Source organism: Lemur catta, chromosome 15 (assembly GCF_020740605.2).
Source record: "Lemur catta isolate mLemCat1 chromosome 15, mLemCat1.pri, whole genome shotgun sequence".
Taxonomy (NCBI): domain Eukaryota; kingdom Metazoa; phylum Chordata; class Mammalia; order Primates; family Lemuridae; genus Lemur; species Lemur catta.
Genome location: NC_059142.1, coordinates 37,278,115 through 37,299,355, shown reverse-complemented (window position 1 = coordinate 37,299,355; position 21,241 = coordinate 37,278,115). Strand labels below are relative to the sequence as shown.

Genomic DNA, 21,241 nt, shown 5'->3' with positions numbered 1-21,241 from the left:
GGGCTTAGATGTCTCAAATGTAGACCTTCACAGCCCCGGCCTTGGACCCCTGCCTGAAGGATGTCCAGTGCTGCTTTCTGTGAGATCTGCGGGGGGCGGTGTGCCCAGGCTGGCCCCAGGGTCCCCAAGCTGCTCCAGCTGGGTCTGGCGAGAACTTCTCCCAGGAGCTAACTCCCAGGGAGGAGTTAGAGGCAGGTTCCCTCCTCTCTGCCTCGGTGTCTCCTGGGCATCTCAACACTCACACTTCTCCGACACAGTAAGCCGTGGGCACCCTCACCTCTAACACCCCATCCAGCTGCGTCCAGACTTCATCCTCCCTCCTTTCCATCAATACCCCCACCCCAGGCTGTGCCAGGCCTCCAGCAAAAGATGCTCCTTTAAGACTCAGGGGCCCACAGTGCTCATCTCTCCAAAATTCTAACCCCTAAACATCCCTTTCTCCACTGGGCTCCACCCCCTTGCTCACCCCAAAGTAATGACATTGCCGTTACCTTGGTAACAGATGCTTTGTGGGTGGGTAGGGGAATGGACCACAGAAAGAAAGCAGTGGCTTCAGGACACTATCGGAGGCGTGGGGGGTGGCACAGACAAACTGGCACAGGGCTGGGGAGGGACAGCCAGGGGCTGCGATGCCCGACCCCCACCCTGCCATGGCCGCTGTCAGCCCTGTGCCCCCAGCCTCAAGGAGGAAAGAAACAGAACAGAAGGGGATGTCTTCCTGGAGAGAGGGGTTTCTTCACTGAGGAGAAGGAAACGTCCCCAACCCCACTATCTTCACAGAAGCACGGGTCTCCCAGAAAGCCTGGCCTTTGTGATGGGGACAGGGCTGGGGGTGCGGGGGGTCACACACAATGAAGCCCGTGTTGTTCCCCTCCAGGAAGCCTGGGGCACAGAGAGAGGGAACAGCTCACCCAAGCTGTGTTAGGGACAGTGCCACGGGCAGCGGGAGGGCGGCTCTATGCCAGTGTCCCGAGCATGAGGGGGGGAGCCTCCTCCTGCCCCTGGGGACCTGGCTGTCCCAGATGCCACAACCGGGAAGTGTGTCAGACACTTGTGTAAGAGCCTTATGTATTTCCATAAAATCATGATTACTGTTGCCTGCCATGAGCCTTAGCTCATCAGAGCGGTGTCTGGAGGCAGGGAGGTGGGGGAGCCTGGGGCAAGGCCAGGCCACTCTGTGCTCACTGCAGCCCCTGGCTGAGCCTGGGCCTCTTCCTCTCCCCCGCTGGGAGATGGGGCCCTACGCTCAGCTCCCAACCGCGATGGACTCTCCCACTCTAGAAGCCCTGATTCTAGAGCTGGAGGAAAAGGCTAGCCACTCATGCTTTCAACTTGGGCTGTCCTTGGTGACCCGTGGGACAGGGCAGAGGCCACGGACAGGAGGGGTTTGCACTAAAGGCGTTTATGGCAGAAAATATGTCAGTTCCTATGGAAGGAGAAGCAACTCCTCACATGGGAGAATCTCAGCCATTCAGAGTGGCAGGCCCTTGAGGGTCAAACAGGCTGGTGATTCATAATCTTTCGGGGATTTCAGATTGTCTGAAGAGCAGATGAAAGCTCTGGACTCTCTCCCAGAAAATGTTTATTTTTATTTATTTTTTAATTTTTTTTTTTTATAGACAGAGTCACACTCTGTTGCCCAGACTAGAGTGTAGTGGCCAATCATAGCCCACTGCAACCTTGAACTCCCCAGCTTAAGGGATCCTCCTGCCTCAGCCTCCGAGTAGCTGGGACTCCAGGTGTGTGCCACCACCCCTGGCTAATTTTTCTTATTTTCTGTAGAGATGGGGTTTCCCTATATTGCCCAGGCTGGCAGAGAATGTTTTTTATCTTCCAAAATTTCACAATACTTTAGGGAGTTTAATGAAATCCCTGAAGCTCACTGGCAAGTCCAAGGTTAAGTATCCCCAAGAAAATAACAACAATAATAATATCCATTTATTGTACACTTATTCTGTCCATCCTTTACATATATTAACTGACTTAATCCTCAAAAGGACAGGAAGAGATGTATCATTATTGCCCCCATTTTAATCCAACTCCTTATTCCAACCTAATCTAATCCAGTTCTGCCAATCTGAAAAGAAGGAAACCAAAGCTCTTCAAGAGATGGACAAATCTCTGCCTGAGGTCATAAAACAGGAAGTACGGGGCAGAACCAGGCTCTCTTAATGTGCTGGACATTGTGCTGCATGCAGATTTGAAGTCATCTGGTCCATCCCTCTGTCTCAGGGCTCCCAAGAGTCCAGTGCCACTCTCCTAGTAGTTCTAGTGCCACTTCCGAGGGAGTCCTTCCAGACTGTGACTGCCATTAGTCCTCCTGTAGCACCTGGCCCTTGCTCTGCCCACCCCTCATTTCTGCTCTCGGAATCTAAGATGGGGCGATGTTCCTCCCTCCCCAGGAGAAGCTGGCCTGGCTGTTTCTGTCTTGTCTCTGAGCCTCTGCAGTGGGAGTTGTCAGTACCGGGAGCAATGACTCAGACTCAGGAAAGACATCTCTGAAACACCAAAGGCTGCAGGCCAGGAAGGACATCCAGAGGTCATGACATCCAGCCCCCTGCCTCTTCCACGTTTGTACCACCTCAGACTTCTGATGCCCACACCCCATGGGCCCCAGGGTCCACACGCGTCCCCAGCTGTCCTTAGTGGCCAGTTTCACTGCTCTACCTGGACACGCTTCCCTGTGTCTAGGCAGCGTCTGCGTTGGTTCCCCCATGGAATACCGGGCTCCAAATAGCCACAGAAAGTGAGGGAAGTACTTTCTCTGCCCCAGAGAAAGTACTGGGAAGGGACAAATGTCCCAGAAGAAAGGAGGGAAAGAAAAAATTAACTTCCTTTGCCTGTCCTGTCTGGGCTAAGTGCCTCGCCACACCAGCTCACTCATTCCCCTCACAGTGAGGGAGGCACAATCGCCATTTTGCAGATGAAGAAATCAAGGATCTAAAAGATTTAGTTACCTGCCCAAGGTCACACAGTTAATTAGCGACTACACAGGTATTGGACCCTAAGGAACCCAAAGCCCCTGCTCTAGGGGAGGAAACAGGGGTGATTCCCCGGGAGGTCTCCAAACACAGAAGGCCCTGTTTGTTCCAGCCCAGGATGGATGGAGGGCCTGATGACCCCATGTCAGGTGCTGCAAGCATCCCAAAGTCTGAGTCGCCCGGGGAGGGGAAGTTGGGCTGGCCTGGGCAAGAGGGAGAAGGACACTCCTCCAAAGGGATGGGGAGAAGGCTGTTGGTGAATGGGCCTTTGGGGAGACCGATGAGCTCAGGCTCCGCCCCAGCTCCTTTCAGGAAAGCTAGAAGTCAGACGGAGTCTGTGGCTGCAGTGGGTGGATCTGGAGGGGGAGGGAACTAAGCCCCCACAACCATGAACCCTCACTCTGCCCTTGTCCTACTTCTGCCACTGGCAAATAAATCTCTATTCCTGGACACAGTAACCTGAGTAGTGCTCCAATGGTGAGCTCATCCTTGGAAGGACAGAAATTGCATGAATGGCTATGTGCTTGGGGTGGGGGTGGGCGTCACCTGTCCTCCAGGGCTAGCATAAAGGCAGGACCTCTTTTGTCACCCAGGTCCCCCTGAGTGCCACCCCTCCCCCATCTTACCACCCACAGCAGAGAAGGAGGGAAACCTAAACCTAGAAGTCTCTCTACCCACATCCAGCGAAGGGTTCTCTCAGCTGCCACCCTATCTCCCTTTGCTTGGACAGGCCAAAGAGATGAAGCTGGACCTGTTGGTCAGGGCCAGAGGGGGCGGAAGGGCAAGGGGCTGGGGGTGAGGGAGAGGAACTTGGAGAGATGGGTCCCAGGTAATCGACATGCATCAGAAGACCATGTGGAGAGAGCCCCTGGGAGGGGAGGACCTCTTCCCCTACCTCTCCACACGGCCCCCCATCTAACTCCACTCCGGGCAGCATCTTTAGGAGGAGGCTTGTCTTAGAGAGGTTTGGGGACCTTAGGTGTGAGGCCCCTTCTCTGCTGAAGTTCAGACACCCAAGACTGGAAAGGAATACAGTTGTCCTGCTTCCCGCTGCAAAGGAGGAATGTCTGGCCTGGCCTTTGACACCTATGCCACAGTTTAGGGGTGCGTATATTTCAACAGAGCCTCCCCAGGGCAGAGAGGCGTCCAGTTAATGGAGCAGACAGGTTCCCATTCTTCCTTCGCCAACCTTCGGCATCTTTCAGTCTTCACCATCAGGAAGTCCTGACTTCCATCTCACTCCCAGCTACCCTGCTGCAGCCCCAATCTGTTTCTATTCCCTGCAACCCCATCCATACTCTAAAATGATCTCCCCAGCCTCCCCCAATCCTAACGTGCCCCTCAATCCCGGGTTTCTCAGTGTAAAACTACTCCCTCCACTTTTTACCTCCAAGCCCCTCCCCATCCTGTCGAGCCCCCCGAGACTCCGCCCAGCTCGCCCTCCTGGCCAAGGCGGCAGCCAATAGCCGAGGACCTGATTTGCATGGCGGCGCGGGGGAGCGGCGCAGGGAAGGGGGAGGGACCAGGCGACCTCCTAAATCAAAGTTGGGAGGCGAGGACTGGGCGGAGGGGCCGCCGGGTGCCGGGCTGGGGCTGGCGGAGGGGGGGGGGGGGCGAAGGGGGAGGGGGATGGGGGGCGGGCGCAGAGGACGGCGGAGCCGGCCGGACACGGACAGCTCCGTCGCTCCCTCCCTCGGCTCATCCTCGCTTCCCCACTTCCCTTCTCCCCTCGCTCGGAGCAGCATCCTCTGCAGACCCTGGGTCCTCACGCCCGGGGTCGTCCCGCGCCCGCGGCTCGGTGTAATTGCCTCCTTCTCCCCTGTCAACCCCTCAACTTTCTCCGCCCGAGCCCGGGGGTCGAGGGAGGCTTTGCCTGGGGTACACTGGGGGTCAGTCTCTGGAGGAGGGCTTCAGAGTCCCAGAGAGACGCCCGCCACCCACAGCCTGCCCCAGCGGGCCTGCCGTCGGGTCTCGGCACCCTGTCTTCCCCACTCCCCCTCTCCCCCAACCATGACCGAAATGAGCGAAAAGGAGAATGAACAGGATGACGCGGCCACCAATATCCCCCCAGGGACCGTCTCCGCCCTCCAGGAAACCAAGGTAACTCGGGGGGCGCGAGGCCTGGCCCCAGCCGAGTGCGCCCCCGGCCCGGGTGCCCTCTTCCCGGCGGGGTCGCTGCTGCGGGCTCGGGCGCCCTAGGGTGACCGTAACGGGGCCCGCGTGATGCCTAATGCTCCGCGCAGCGCCCCAGGGGAGGAGTGAGTTCGCGACAATAAGCCACAAGGAGCCCCCAGTCACACAGGCACGGCACGCCCGTGCGCGCGACAGGAGCGGACGCGCTATCGCGACCCTCCCGGGAGGCTGTAACTCGGCTTTGTTGGAGGGATTGGGCGCAGCGAAGGCAGAGGGAGTCGGTAGCGGTGTGTAGCGGTGTGAGCCGGTGTACGCGCCGGTGTGTGCGTGGGAGGCGCACCCCCTCCGGTGGCGCCAGGTCTCTGCCAATAGCTCAGTTCGTCCCTCTCTCTTGTTTGTGTCTCTCTGAATATGTCTCTACACCCCGTCTCTGTCTTGGTGTCTCTTTGTGTGCGTCTCTCCCCGTTTCATCTCTGAGTCTCTGGGTGTCTCGGACCCTCCGCAGTCCTGCGTTCCCCCTCTCGGCCGGGCTAGGCTCGGGGACCCGAGGCCGCAGCTGGGGGTGCGCAGCTTCCGAGTCCGCGCTGGGGGCTGCGGCAGCGCGGGCCGTCCGTCGCGGGCGGGGACCGGGGACTGTTGTTGCGGCTCCAGACCAGAAAGGCAACCCCACCTCCCACCCCGGGAGCCGACGGGGGTGGGGGTAGAAGCCAAAAGAGAAGGCTTCGTAATTAATGAATGTCATAATTAACCCTAATTATGTATGACTGTTACTCCTGCGGGAGTCACAATGAATAAATTATTCCCCATCAAGGAGGGCGGAGCCCAGACTTCGGCACTGAAAGGGGGGGGCGGATGCCGTCGCTCACATTCTACCCCCCCATCTCTAATCTGTCTGCTCCCTCCCCAAGTTCTAGGTGCTGGCGACTGACCCGCGCGCGGAGAAGTTCTGCGGGAGCCACTAGAGCAGGCCGGGGAAGGGGCAGAAGGGCGGTGGCAAGGGTGCTCCCTCCCCCATCCTCAGACTTCAGGCCAAGACCTCCTTCCCTCTCCTCTCCACCCTGGTATTTTTGTTCCCATCCTGCTCCCGTGACACAGAAAAGGGAGGCAGTGAGGACCAGAAATGAATGGGATCTTGCGTTCCCTGGTATCGCTAGCTCTCTATAGCTCTTCCCACTGTCCCTCTTCCTCCTCATTCCATCTTAACCACCTTTCAGGATCTGAGGTTAATTCAAGGTCAAGGTCATCAAGGGAGTGTCCAGGGGGAGATGGGTAGGGCCAGAGTAGAGTTTGGCTGAGGCACCCAGGTAGCTCCCCACCCCTGAACCAGGGGCCCCTGCAGGCCTCCATGTCCAAGTCTTCAGATGCATACTTGACCTTCTCCTGCCTGCTTCTGAAAATGAGACCCTGGCCTCTCAGATCACAGAGTTAACTCCCCCTTAGACAGCCAGGTCTCTCCTGGGAAAGGAGTAAGGTGTTGGGATTGGAGGATATTGCTAGGAATATTTGTGACAGCTTCTAGAAGTCAAGCAGAGGGTCCTAGGAGCTGAGCCTCCCGAGTTCCACTGCCCCTGACTTCTCAGTTGCCCTCTAATCGCCCCAGCAGACATACACAGTCCCCCTGCTTGCTTCCCAGGGGCTTGGGTGCCTCCCAGGTCCCACCCTGCTTCCCACACCAAGGTCTGTCCACTCCAGCCACCTCCTTGGGAGCTTGGAAGGCAGGCGCTCTGGGCAGTGCTGCCTCAGCAATCCAGCAGGCTGCAAGCTCAGCTGTGTGGGGAGGGGGAGGTCAAGGCTGGGCAGGTCTGTACCTCCCTCCTCCCAGCCCAAGAGCCCTCCAATATTGTCACCCCCAGTCTGAGCCAGGGGAGAAGAGGGATTTCACACCTGACCTGGCCCCTCCATGCCAGGCCAGTTGGAGCCCTGCCCCTTCCCACCATGCTTCACCTTGTGAAGGACTCAGGACTAATAACACAGGCTGGCTGTGGGTTGGGTTGGGGGCATCCAGCAGAACAGAGGGGGAGAGAGAGAACTTGGGGCCCTTGTCAGCCTCCTTGCATCCCCCCACCTCAACTTGGCCCAAAGAAACTGTGTTCCCAGACTGTGGGAGTGGGGGAGATGGAAGGGGAAGGGCTGATTGCTGCCCCCAGCTCAGTGTGAGGCAGGTGCAGCAGAGGGGCTGGTGCCCATCAGACAGTGAAGCCAACATTCCAGTCTTATTCATCAGAGTTTGGTGCCCCTGGGCATTTCTTGCCAGCCTGAGAGTCCAGCCTCCTGCTTATCCCAAGGCTGAGTCCCAGCTGTACCCAAGCTACTCAGCAACCCTCCTGGTGGGTCCCCCTCCTCTCTGGGTCCCTATCCCATCCTACCACATAGGGCCTGCCCATCACCCCCTTTGGTGCCATCTCTGGGAGGACCCTGCCATGCCAGCTCTGCCATCTGAGTCAGCTTGCGCCATGTCCGCCACCACCCACTGCCAGCTGCCTAGCGCCCTTTCAGGAGATGCTGTGGGGAACTGAGGAAAGAAGGAGCCTCCAGGGTGTGGGGAGGAAACAAGCAGGTCGGCCGTGTCTCTGGGAGGGGGTTCAGAGAACAGACCTGGTGGCCCAGGCTTCAAGCCTGGTGAGCTCCAAGTGCACTGGGAGGGAATAAGCTCCAGGCTGGACATCTTGCCAGGGTACATGGCAGCTTCTCCTTGTGCCAGGGAATCGGTCCCAGGGACGTGGGGGCACCAGAAAGATAGCTGGTGGGGACTCGGGAAAAGGTCCTTTCTGGAAACTAGGAGTCCCAGGAGCAGGAATACCTGGCCTGGCGGAGCCCAGATGAGGTTTGGGGAGCCAAGCCAGATGTCTCTGGAGTGGGCAGGCAGCAAGCCATTTGGCAGAGATGCCCCAATCCTGCCCTGTAGCCACAGCCCTTGACATCTGCCAGCCACCCCAGGTGGCATGTTATTCCTTCCCACTTGTCCACCCTCCTGGGATCTGGGGCCCACAGCTGAGCCAGGAAGCTGGCGGGCAGAATTGGGGCTGCCCTGGTGCTGGGGAACATTCTGTTCCAGAGGCCTCTGGTACCCTGCAGAGCTGGCTCTTGGCACTGAGACTGGGGAGTACCAGGAAAGGGCACAGCCTGGAGAGTAGAGAGACTTGAAATCTCATCTCATGAGGATTGCTGTGGAAATAATGGCCTTGGGGGTTGGGGGAACATGATTGATGTCTTCAGATATTCGAAGGGCTGATGTGTATGAGAGGGAGTGGCCCTCTCTGGAGCCAAGGGAGGAACAAGGGCCGATAGGCAAAAACCACAGGGAAGCGGGTTTCAGCTCTATATAGGGAAGCACTTTCCAGCGATTGCAGCTGCCCAAAGATGGAATGACTGTCCCAAGAGAGGGTGTGCTTCCCATCGCAGGGGCAGAGGCTGACCAAAGGAATCAGACAAGGATTCAGAGGCATGTGGCCAGAGCATCATGGGGCAATGGGGTAGGGACTGCTCCAGCCAGCCAGTATTTCAGGTCCCTTCTAACCTGAATTCCATGATTGGAATTCCTGGCGGACTGGGCGTGGCACAGCTGAGAGGCAGGGGGGAGGGCCCAGAGCATCAGGATGCTCCTGGTCCATTGGGCTCAGCAGCAAGAGCCGCTGGTTCAAGTCCTGGCTCTGCTACGTACCAGCTGGCTCATGGGTAAGTGATTTAACCTATGAGCCTGGGTTCTTCAATCTGAAAAGTAGGACAAAAATCTTCACCACCCCAGAGGGTAGCGTCAGGCTTAATGAGATGCTGTATATAAAATGCTAGCTCAGTTCCAATTCTCTGACAATGACAGCCCCTCATAGATAAGTTTCTGGGTTTTGGGGGAGGTTTTTTTTGGGGGGTGGACCTAGAACCTTGTGTGGCTGAGACAGCATCCAGTCTTGCCCCTTCCCTCTTGGAGGTGGGAAAACTGAAGCTTAGAGAGAGGACACGAAGTGATTTGCTTTCAGGCAGCAGGTTTTGTTTTGTCCCCACGCCCAGCACATCCCCCCAGAGACCCCATGTGCCCTGTGCCCAGGTCCCTGGGCAGAACAGTGGGCAGTTCACCTGCCTCTTGGGGCCCATGAGAGCCAGGCTGGGCCCTGGATGGCCCATAGCTTGACCCCGGCTGGTATTTGTATTCTAATTATTGTCTCTCCAGCCCTCTGCCTCCGCTCCCATGCCCAGGCACCCGGGCCATGCTCCTCACAGCTACACAAAGAGGCCCACAGCGCTGTCCAGGAAGCTGAGTCTGGAAGGAGCCAGGCAAGTCAGCCGCCAGCCACCCCGGGGCTCTGGCCTTCCAGCTGGCACACCAGAGCCTGCCTGGTGCCCAAACATCCCCATCTCTGCTTCCCCCTCTGTCTTGCTGCCTGCTGGCCTCCCGGAGGCTGGAGGGGCCACCACTCCCACCCCCTTTGGCACAGTTGCCAGGCAGGCAGCCATGGCACACAGGCTGCCCGGCGTGCCAGCTGGGAACGCTGGCCAAGTCTCTGCCTGGAGCCCAGCCTGTGGCCCCCTTTTTCTATCACTGGTAGAAAGGAGTGGGCAAGGGGTAAGGCGGCTCTCAGTGTGAAGGGAGAGGTGCAAGGCTCTGTCTGGGTACAGAGGTTTCCAGACCTTTCTGTGGGCAGACTCAATAGCGTGTGTCTGGGTGAGTGGTGGAAACGGCTGTGGCATCACTGCAGAGCCAACCCTGTGCCCCAGAACACGGGCTCCAGGTAGGAGTCCAGCCCCTCACTCACCTGAGTCTCACTGACTGAGTACCTACTGTGTGCTGAGGCCTGGCGTGGGGATTGGAAGCGACTTCACCCCCCTCCAAGAGGCTCACAGTCTCCTGGGGGAGTGAGGAGTGAATGACACCAGTACCTGACTGGAGCTGTGGTGGCAGTCGAGGCTGGGAGCAGTGGGCACCAGAGGAGGGGTGGGTCCAGGGGATGGACTCCCTGGAGGAAAAGCGACAGCTTCCCAGAGGAGGAGGTGCCTTGGAAGGTTATTGGCAGGATACCAGGGTATCAACTGGGTAAGGCAGAGAAGAGCACGAGCATGTCAAAAGCCCAGAGGCATAAAAGTGTGGATGAGTTCGAGAATCCGCCTATCTGGGCTGTGCGAGGAAAGCCGGGGCTGGGAGGACAGGTGTGGCCAAGTTGCAGGGAGTCTCATGGCTGGGGCAGGGCCTTGGGCTGTGTCCTGGGGAGCCATGGAAGGTTTTTAGCAGGGTCAAGGATCGCCTCCCTGGCAGCTATATGGAGGGCAGGTGGGGACAGGTCTGGTGGAGGGAGTGGCAGGGCAAAGAGCTGTGGCCCTGAACCAGGCTGGGGGCATCGGGGCCTGAACTAAGGCAGGGCTGTGGCGGTGATGCGGTGACTGCAGGGAAGGGGCTGGAGAGGTGTTTCGGAGGGAGAATCAGCCCTGAGGATGAGGGTCCAGGGTGACCACGCCCCACACCCTCTCAGCCTGTTCGAGAACACAGGTGGAAAACAGAGGACCTGATGTGTTTTGCTTGTCTGCAAAATGTTATTTTTTTTTCTTAACTTGAGTAAATGGTACACCCATACAGTGAAATCCTTTGCAGCCATAAAAAAGAATGATGAAACTTTATGTGTCGGTATGGAATGATTTCCAAGATTTACAGTTAAGTGAAAAAAGTTATAGGAAAAATAGTACACTAGCATTTCTGCGAAAAGGAAACAAAAACTCTTCAATTTGTTCCTAAGCAATTTCACATAAAAGTATAGATTTTTCTTTTTGTTGTTGTTGAGACAGGGTCTCGCTCTGTCACCCAGGCTGGAGTGCAGTGGCATCCTCATAGTTCACTGCATCCTCCAACTCCTGGGCTCAAGCGATCCTCCCGCCTCAGCCTCTCAGTAGCTGGGACTACAGGTGCACACCACTATGCCTGGCTAATTTTTTTATTTTTTTTAGAGATGGGGTCTCGCTATGTTGTCCAGGCTGGTCTTGAACAGAACTCCTTTCTTCATGGAGATTACATGTCTGGCTCTTGTAGGCACCTGAGAGCTTGGGAGCCTCTCAGTGCTTCATCTCATCTCTGACCCTCAGCCCCGCGCTGCCACCAGAGACATCCTGAAAGGAAGCCCGCCGTGGGCCAGTCCCCTCTGGGCCCCCACTCACAGCTCCCTCTTCTCTCAGCTCCAGCGATTCAAGCGCTCGCTCTCCCTCAAGACCATCCTCCGAAGTAAGAGTGTGGAGAACTTCTTCCTTCGCTCAAACTCTGAGCTCAAATGCCCCACTGAGGTGCTGCTGACGCCCCCAACCCCACTGCCCCCTCCCTCCCCACCACCCTCATCCACAGACGGGGGCCTGCCCACCCCAGCCCCCTCCCCGTGCCCAGTCCCACGCCCCCTGGCACCACTCAAACCAGTGAGGCTGCACAGCTTCCAGGACCATGTCTTCAAGCGAGCCAGCCCTTGTGAGCTGTGCCGTCAGTTCATTGTGGGTAGGTGCCTGGGTCCTGGGGAGGGCAAGGGGGGCGCAGGGAGGGCATTGGGGATGGGCCCATGGGACTACCCGGTACTGGGCTCCTGCTGTTCAGGGCCTCCAGCACTATGCCTCTCACCCTGGGCAGACAAGTGAGCACTGTGGGGGTGGATGTGCCCCAGTGCCGTTGCTGTGCTCACTAACGCGTCCAGCTTCAGTGCCACCTCTCACCCTGACTGCATGAGGGGTCATGCTAGGCCCAACCCCTGCTCTCCCCGCATGCTCTCACCTGCCTCTTTGCTCCCTGCCCGTGGAATGTCCTCTCTTGCTGAACCCAAATTCTTCCCAGGAAACTCCAAGCAGGGCTTGCGATGTAAGATGTGCAAAGTCAGCGTCCACCTCTGGTGCTCGGAGGAGATCTCCCACCAGCAATGCCCAGGCAAGACGGTGAGTGCGCAGCCAGGCAGAGATGGCTGGCCTTGGGTGCCCCCGGGACTGTCGAGTGGGAGAAGGATACCCCTCAAGGCTGGTTCCTCCTGTGAGGTGTCCCTGGGCTGAGGGAGGCCCGAGTTCTGGATGGGCTGTGACCTCCTTGTGCCCCCTCTCTGTCCCCTTTTGCTACAGTCCACCTCCTTCCGCCGCAACTTCAGCTCCCCACTCCTGGTGCATGAGCCGCCACCAGCTTGTACCATAAGCAGAGAGTCCCCACCCACTTGTGAGTGTCCCCCTGTTGCCCCTGCCGCACTGTGGTGCGGTGAGAAATCCATGCATGACTCAGATGGGCACCTGAGTCACACCGGCACTGCCAGTTCTTGGTGCTCCTGTCCTGAATGTAGGGTTCATTTTTTCCTTCATTCAGTCATCCTTCAATAAACACTTTATCGAGCACCTGCTAAGTGCCAGGCACTGTGCCAGACTCTGGGGAAAAGCACTGAAGAAGGTGGAGTTTATGGTCCAGTAAAGGGGAGACCTGAAACGGACAGGTGTGCCATCACAGGTCATCAGTCAGTGCCCGCTGGGGTGCACGCCTCGAGGGAGCAGGCCAGAGGACAGAGCGTGCAGTGAGCCAGGGAAGGGAAGGCTTCTGGAAACACAAGGATGAGGAGTTCATCCACTGAGGATCTGGAAAGACCGGCGTGGGCAGGGGGAGGCCTGTGCAGGCAGGGGCAGGGCTAGAGAAAGGGCAAAGGGGCTGGGGCTGAGGGAGCAGGAGGAAGGGTGTGAAGAGACTGTGGCCGTTAGGCCATCGGGTCCACTTTGGGATCGTCTACGGGCAGCGTGTGTGTCTCTCCAAGAGCATTCTGGCTGCTGTGTGGATTGGCGGGGCTAGAGTGGAAGCAGGGACACCAGTTGGGTGGTTGTGACAGTTGCCAAGACAGTGTTTGGTAGTTTGAGCCAGGCTGGTGGCAGTGGGGATAGAGAGAGGTGGGCAGGTTCTAGGGCTGTCCGGGAGGTAGGACCAGGTGATGACGTGGCTGTGGACAGCGAGGACAGCAGCGAGTCAAGGATGCTCCAGGTTTCTGCCTGGGCGCCCTGGCCGGTCACAGAGCTGTCACGGAGATGAGGAAGACCTGGGTGGGACAGGTGAGGGCACAGATCGGGGGTTCCGCTGGGGCATGCTGGCTTGGGGCCAGCTGGTGCCAGGCCTTGAGGGTGGCCACTCAGCAGGGGCAAGCGGGAAGGTGGACCCTGTCTACGAGACCCTGCGCTATGGCACCTCCCTGGCACTGATGAACCGCTCCAGCTTCAGCAGCACCTCTGAGTCCCCCACACGGAGCCTGGTATGGAGGGCACCAAAAGGGAGCTGGGGGGTGCTGAGCATGACAGTGGGTCCAGGGCCTGAGCCCTCCCCTGTCTGTCCCCAGAGCGAGCGGGATGAGCTGACCGAGGATGGGGAAGGCAGCATCCGCAGCTCCGAGGAGGGGCCTGGTGACAGTGGTGAGTGGGGGTAGGCCGCAGGGGCGGGAGTGGGGTGCAGTGGGGGGAGCTCCCTGCTGTCTCACACCCTGCCCGGCCCCTGCCCGCCCCACATCTCCAGTACTCACAGCCCCAGCCGAGAGTGAAGGGCCAGGACCAGAGGAGAAGAGCCAGGGACAGCAGGTGAGTGTGGCACTGAGCCCTGCCGGGCCAGGGGAAAAAGGGTGTCACTTCTCCTGTCCCTGATCCATAGGCTGGGAGAGCATGGCGAGTGGGGGTTCACTGCTCCCTCACCACCCTCCATCCCCAGGGACAGCCAGTGCCAGGTGAGAGGGCACAGGAGGCAGGGGGTGCTGCCCTTCCCACCACTGAGCCACTGCCTCTTGCACCCCCTCCTGTGCCCCCAAGAGCAGGCACTTCCAGGGCACAGTGGGTAGACGGTGCCTCCCCTCCCCATGCCTGGCCAGTCCCCCTAGGGGCAGGTGGGCATGGCAGGTGGCAGGGGCTTACTTCTCCCTATCATTGACCCAGGACCCACAGTGTCCCCCCTCCCAGCCCCGCAGGGTAGACATGCTCAGAGCAAGTGGATTTGGGGGGAGCGAGGGTGTTGCCCTCCCGTCACTGACCCAGAGCTCCTCCCGCAGCGGCCCCAGCCTCCCCTGCGGAAGGACGTGGGGCCCATGTACTCCTACGTTGCGCTCTACAAGTTTCTGCCCCAGGAGAACAATGACCTGGCGCTGCAGTAAGTCCTCTCTGTGACCCGGCCCCACTGGGCAGCCGCCTGGCTCCAGCCTCAGAGCTCTGCCTTGACCTTGCAACACGAGAGTGAGGGGAACCTTCAGGAACATTTTCCTTGCACGCGTGAGGCTGCTGAGCCCAGGCAGGAGCCAGCAGCGCTGCCTGGGGTCTAGGAGTAACTCGTGCTAATGTCATTGCTCCTGCCCACTGCCCCGGCTGTCCTGGAGCATGTCTGCTGTGCCTGTGGTCACACAGTGTCCTCTCAGGGCTTCAAGAACCCTCTCCCAGCTGAGGGGGGCATGCAGGGTACCCAGGTACCCAGGGACTGCTGGGATCGGGGGGACAACCCCCCCCCATATGCTAGCCCAGCTCTCCCCTCCTCAGGCCTGGGGATCGGATCATGCTGGTGGATGACTCCAACGAGGACTGGTGGAAGGTGACTTGGCTGGGTGGGGAGAGGAGGGACCCTGGTAGGGACCTTGGCAGCCCCCACCCTCAGTGGGCACTACTCCCCTTTCTCTCCAGGCCCCAAAGCGGCCTCCACTCCTCCGCCACCGGCTCTAGCCCAGCCTAGGACCAACCTTGGGCCTCGCCCTCAGTTCTGACCCTGCCTGCCTCCTCCTTGGTTTTGTCCCTCTGCCCACCTCATGCCCTTCCTGGCCCAGAAGCCACCCGGCCAGGGCTGGAATTCAGAGCCCACGATCTGGAGGATGGTGGCATTGGCTCTGAGTGGGAATTGAATCTAGAGAAAGCAGTGGGGGCTGGCGCTGTGCTCATTGCCAACCTCATCCCCAGGGCAAGATCGGAGACCGGGTTGGCTTCTTCCCAGCCAATTTTGTGCAGCGGGTGAGGCCAGGCGAGAATGTTTGGCGCTGCTGCCAACCCTTCTCCGGGAACAAGGAACAGGGTTACATGAGCCTCAAGGAGAACCAGGTGAGTGCTGGGGCCCCGCCTGGGCCCTGCAGCGGCTGGAGAGAGTGGGCGCGGGAGACAGGCAGCAGGGGCAGGGATGCCCTGCGGGCGGATGCTTGCGGGCTGGCAGCAGGAGGGGAAGCAGCTTAGAAGTTGCGGGATTTGGGCTGGTGAACAACAGAGGCAGGGGGCTGAGTGAAGTTAGCGGCAGCTTGGGATAAGGTGGGAGCACTGGATTAGGAGTCCAGAGGCTCAGGTTGGAATGTTGGCTCTGGCTTGTTGCATAACCTGGGGCAGGTCCTTTTCCCTCTGTTGCCTCCTCTGTGAAATGGGGGTGGGGCAGGACGTTAGACCCGCTGATCGCCAAGGTCAGCCCTGACATGCTGCTGGGTGCCTGCTGATGTCCTAGTCTTGCTGCGGAGCCCTGTACCCTCACGGGATCTGCTCCCATCACCCCAGCGAAAGGCTCCCTCCTCATCTGACACTGGTCCCATCATCCCCTAGGGTGGGTCCCCTGGGGACCACCAGCAGGACTCAGGGCCAGGGCTGCAGGCAGTGCCAGGCCTCAGCTCCGTGTCTCCCTGGCTCAGATCTGTGTGGGCGTGGGCAGAAGCAAGGATGCTGACGGCTTCATCCGCGTCAGCAGCGGCAAGAAACGGGGCCTGGTGCCAGCCGACGCCCTGACCGAGATCTGAGAGGAGCCAAGAGAACCCAGATGCCACCCCTGCCCATGCCTGGCCCTTGCCTCTGGCCCGGGAGGGGAGCAGCCATCCTTGCCCACACCCTTCCTCCTCTGCCTCTCTCCAAGGTGCCACTCACCATGGCTTAGGAGCCTCTGTGCTGAGGAAGGTGTTATTTCTTGGGTGGGGCGCCCTGCGTGGGTTGATCCTCTGAGACTTAGGGTGGGGGGAGGAGAAAGTAGGAGGGAATGAGGAAGCTGTAGACTGGTCCACCCAGCACCCAGGTACCCCCAGACCAACGGCCACGCGGAGTCCAGCCCTGGGGACGGTTCCTGGGGAACTTCCCTGCTGCTGCTTCCAGAGTCTTCCCCCTGCCACACACCACCTTTGCATGCCTGGCACACCTCTCCCACAGAGGGTCTATGTGTGTGTGACCATGTGTGTGTCTGTCCCTTTGCAAGTAGGGCCTTGAGAGGGGGCCCCTCTCTGTCCCTCGGCCCTTCACCCTGGGCTGGGAGGGGATCTAGGGCCATGGGAGGGTCCTGAGTCCACCTCCTGGTCCCACCACCTCTGTCACTCCGTCAATTCTCAGGAAAGTTCTGCAGGAATCTCTCCCATTACTTGAAACCTGGGCCGACAGAGGAGGGGAGGGCTGAGGTCCCTGGAGGCTGTGACAAATCAGAGACTGTCCCCTCAAGGAAAACAACCATCATCACAGACCAGCCTCACCCTGCCCTAGTCCCCCGGGTGCAGACGCCCAGCGTTGAGCACACAGGGGCCCGGGCCTGGTCCCAACAAGCCCATTTCACCGTGGGGACTCCAAAAGCCCCCAGGCATGCAGGAACCAGCCAGGGGAGCCTGTCATTGTCAGCTCCTGTCCCAGGCCTCACCAAGCCAAGCCACCAAGGCCAAGCCGTTCTAGGAGCCCAACCCTCAGGGTGACCTTCCTTACCCGCTCTTTCTGGGATGTACAGGGGACAGGACTGCTGCTGCAAGGGCCCTTTTCTGGCTGTATCTGCTCCCTTGTCCTGGACACAGAGCCCTGGGAAGAAGAGGGGGTGGAAGACAGACAAGGAAATGGAATGTTCTGTTCGGACACCAGGAAAGGAGGGGGGTAGGCATCCTTGGGGGTGGGTGGGCACACACAAAGATCATGCCAGCCAATGCCGCCCCCCATCCTGGGCACAGTCACACCCTTCCATGTGGTGAGAGGGACACAGATCCTCCTACCCAAAGGCCCCTACCCCACTTGTCCCCCACAGAGGGGGGCTCAAGCTACACTGCCCTGTTTGCTGCCATGAGGCCCCCCCAGCACTATCCCAGGGGCGGGCCCAACGCCCACTGTACATGAGGCTGCATGATGGGTCTGCTGGGGTGTTGCTGAGCCCCCAGACCCCTAATTAAATGTTTCTTGTCCTGGCCTGTCTGCTCTGTGCATCTGATTAAGGTAGAGGAAGGAAAGGGGCAGGAAGGTGGAGAGGTGGCCTGGGGTACTTAGTGAGACAAGGCTGAGGGCAGAAGAATTTGGGGCTCTCAGAAAGGAGGGGTGTTGGTGCTGGGGTGACACAGCAGGGGGCCCCCTCCCACCCAGGCAGCCTGAGAAGGGTGGGATCTGGGGAGAACGACGGGAAAGGACCTGAGGAAAGGGGGAGGAGATTTGGCGACATTGGAGGGAAAAGGAGTGGGGCTGTGGTCACTTTCTGGTTGGATGCACCGGAGTTGCTTGGGGGTGGGCACACACTTCCGCTCCAGGACTGTTCTTGCCCACCTCTGGGTGCCCTCTGAGACCAGCTGTGCCGGGGTCTGCGAGGGCTCAATACCCACCCGAGATCAGCCTCACCCCTGCGGCCCCCGAGCCCTAGACAGAAACGCTGGCGGCGGGGACAGTCGCGGACTGTGGGGCCCTGAGATGACTCAATCGCGCCTGTCATCGGGAGCCTGGCACGAAGGGACCGGCGGCGGCGCACCCCTCCCGCAGCGCAGCCGTGCCCGCCGCCCACCCGCTCTGGCAGAGCTGCCTCCTTCCCCTCCGCCTGCCCAGCCGCGTCATCGTCAGCGTAGCCACGGCCAGCACGTCCTCTGCTATTTATAGGCAGAGGGGAGCGGGAGGGAGCGGGAGGCGGGCTGCGGGGGTGCAGGGGCACTGCCGGTGCCACCGGAATGCGGGTGGGGGGCCCCCCCGACAGGTACCCCTCCTCCAGCCCGGCGCTCCGGACAGGTGCCCCTCTTCCAGCCCATCCCGGTTACAGCCCCCCACCCCTGAGCAAGGTAGGCCAGGTGGGACCAGACCTTGAGTCCCCTCCCCTGAGCTTCTATTGGGCCTTTTCACCCAGAGAAGGCCCTAGAGGTGGGGGTGGGGGTGGGGGGAGCAGGGAAGGGAGGGAGGCTCTCCCCCTTCCTAAGATCCCTGGAGGTGGGAGTGGAAGAAGGGGTCACACACCCAGTCTAGAGGCTTAAGGACAGGGGAATTCTTACAAATAGGCACTTACTGTGCCCAAGGAACGTGCCAGGAACTTAACGTTATTTAACCCTCTCAGTGACCCAGTGAGGAAATTGGTGGTGTCCCCTTTTCGCAGATGAGGAACTGAGGCACAGATCTGTTCGGTGGAATATCCAAGGTTATAGATGACCCAACTCAACCCTGCCCTTTCTATACATGGGGAAACCGAGGCCTGGGGTGGGCTAATGACTTGTCCAGGCTCACCAGCACATCAGTGATCAAACCAGCCCTAGACCAGTTTCCTCAGGGTTCAGCTCTTTCCCTGCCCTGCCCTGGGTCCCTCAATGCCCTAAACCAGTAGGATGGAGACAGAGGCACCCTAAGATGCTGGTCCAGGGGTTCCCAGGATCAAGACCCCACCTCATTGGAGACAGTGAGAGCCTTGCAGCCACGCCTTTGGCACACCACACATGTGTCTGCCACCAGCTGGCAGCTGGCCTGGACCACCCCCCAGCCTGTTTGCCGCACTGCTGAACACAGCAGCTTTTTCGGGTGGCTGAACCACCGACAAAATGCTCCCAGCCTTGGGAACAGCTGGTGCCCCCACTGTAGCCTCTGCCCCCCTCTGTGCCCACTCTGGGAGTGACCGAGCCAGCAATACCATTGGCCCGGGGCAGAGGATGCCCAGGAACCCACTGGTGGTGCCATCCCACATTTGGCCCTGTTGTTTCTGACCCACACATGCCCTTCATCCCCCGCTGCAGCCTGAGCTTAACTGGCCTGTGTGGGCCAAAGGTTACCTGGGCTCAGGGGAGATATGGAAAGAGGGCAGAGTCTGGCAACCAGAGACACGGAGGCCTGGGGAAAACACACAGTGAGCCCCTCTGTGCAACCCCACCCGTCTTGCTAGTGCCACCCCCTTCAGCCTCTTTACCCCCATCCTAACCCCCCTCCCAGTGCTTGGGCAGGCTGGGGGCATCTGCTGCGGAGTGCAGGGAAGATGCCTGCACCTCCCTGTGTGCTGCAGGGAGCCAGCTGGGGTTGTCCCTGTCACAGCCTCAGAGACAGCCCTGGAAGAAGGCCAAGCTCCCCTGTCCCCCCTCCTCTAGCTCATGGCCCTACAGTAGCAGCTGTGCTCAGTGTCTCTGTTGCACCCCACTCTGAATCACACCCTCCCACGTCTGGAAATTGCAGACGGGGAATGAGAGTCAGGTGCTAGTGTTCGTGCAACACTGAGATTCCAGGGAGTCGTTGCCTCCTCTGGGCCTCAGTTTCCTTGTCTTGAAAATGAAGAGTGGGGCTTGCTCAGGAAGTCTTAACCTGGGGGCCAGAACTCCTTGAAGAGGTGTGCAATTCTATGTTGGGGATAGTTGCGTGCTCTTGAGAGAAAGGAGGAAGGACACTTTTTTTTTTTTTTTAAGAGATGGGGTCTCACTATGTTACCAAGGCTGGACCTGAACTCCTGGCCTCAAGCCCCCAGGCACCTGGGACTACAGGTGTGCACCTCGGTGCCCAGCTGAACACATCTTTTAATCACACTTTCACAGGGCTCCAAGACCTGGAGGAGATCCAGGGTTACTTTAGGGACTTTTCCTGCTGGAGGCTCCTGAGGGCCCTTCCAGACACTGCCCCGCGGAAGGGGCTGGAGGCCCAGGCCTGGAGTGAGGTTCAGGAAAAAATGACAACACCCAAAGCTTTCCAGAAGGTAGGTTCCTACAGCCTCATAACCCATCCTTTCCTCCTCCCCCTTTAAAAAAAAGAAAAACCAAAGGAAACCAAACCAACGCCAGCAAGGCAGCGGCCAACACCTGCAGGGACGTGCGAGAGAACAGCGCCATCTCCTGGTGCAGGGTGGAAACCGGTTTCTGTGTTGCAGGCTCCGGCAAGCTCGGGTTAGCTCCTTCCCCTTCCTGCCCGCCGTCTTCACCGCGCGGACCGACGGGGTTGGGCGGTCTCCCTCCTCCTGTGGGCCAGGTCTGGGAAGGAGGCGTCCCCCACACCAAGCTGGGAGCTTGGCCCTTCCCCTTCCAGGCCTCAAGCTTCCCCTCTTCCAGTGGCAAAGGCTTAGGTAAAGCCACACAAGCTGCTCATCCCAGGCGCTGACACGCATGGGCGGGGAGCAGGGACGGCGGGGGCGGCATTTCTCAGAGTCTGGGCTTCCCTGTTTTCTGCCACCAACCTCCCCCATCCTGCCCAGAACAGAGTGTTGAGGGGGATGCTAGAGGGAGAGCTAAGAGGGGTCTGCTGTCCCAAACACCGCTTCAGACTTGCCTTTCCCCTTCAGGTACTGCCCTTGGGGAGCTGACTGGTCACCCCACTTTACAACGTGGTGAAGATTAGACAATGTAAATCAATATAAAGTGTGTTAACACGTGCCTCACTTACAGATACTTTACTGAAAAATGTATTGGCAGTTATTACTAGTTAAGGGCAAAGTAAAATCCACTTCCTATTTGTAAGAACACAAATTCACTAAGCAACTTACAATGGCTGAGACAAGGTTGGCTTTGTACTGAGTGCGTGTACAGTAGTCCCCTTTAAAACCCATAGGGGATATGTTCTGAGTCCCCCAGTGGACAAAACTGAACCCGGGGATAGTACTGAACCCTGAATATACTATGTTTTTTCCCACACATACATACCTATAATATGAATTGGGCACAGTTAAAAGATTAACAGTAATAAAAAATAGGCCGGGCGAGGTGGCTCACGCCTGTAATCCTAGCACTCTGGGAGGCCGAGGCGGGTGGATCGCTTGAGCTCAGGAGTTTGAGAAGCCTGAGCAAGAGTGAGATCCCCGTCTCTACTAAAATTAGAAAGAAATTATCTGGCCAACTAAAATATATATAGAAAAAACTAGCCGGGCATGGTGGCTCATGCCTGTAGTCCCAGCTACTGGGGAGGCTGAGGCAGTAGGATCGCTTAAGCCCAGGAGTTTGAGGTTGCTGTGAGCTAGGCTGATGCCACGGCACTCACTGTAGCCCGGGCAACAAAGTGAG

General features: G+C 58.8%; 1 protein-coding gene across 4 annotated transcripts; it reads left to right on the top strand.

The window, feature by feature from the left end:
- Window positions 1-4,621: 4,621 nt before the first annotated feature.
- STAC2 (SH3 and cysteine rich domain 2) lies at window positions 4,622-19,873 on the top strand. 4 transcript variants are annotated; one of them, XR_006728963.1, is made up of 12 exons: window positions 4,622-5,081; window positions 11,268-11,574; window positions 11,905-12,002; window positions 12,180-12,270; window positions 13,221-13,336; window positions 13,421-13,493; window positions 13,594-13,655; window positions 14,117-14,214; window positions 14,595-14,646; window positions 15,006-15,143; window positions 15,713-15,930; window positions 16,777-17,221. XR_006728963.1 is itself a non-coding variant. In XM_045526360.1 (11 exons), the coding sequence occupies exons 1-11, from the start codon at window positions 4,992-4,994 to the stop codon at window positions 19,850-19,852; spliced, it is 1,188 nt and encodes a 395-aa protein (XP_045382316.1). In that variant the 5' UTR covers window positions 4,622-4,991; the 3' UTR covers window positions 19,853-19,873. The 4 variants fall into 4 exon arrangements, 3 of the variants coding, with proteins under 3 accessions (XP_045382316.1, XP_045382315.1, XP_045382314.1); XM_045526360.1 differs by lacking the exons at window positions 15,713-15,930; window positions 16,777-17,221 and adding an exon at window positions 19,790-19,873; XM_045526359.1 differs by having other exon boundaries at window positions 13,224-13,336; window positions 15,713-17,221.
- The last annotated feature ends 1,368 nt before the right edge of the window (window positions 19,874-21,241 follow it).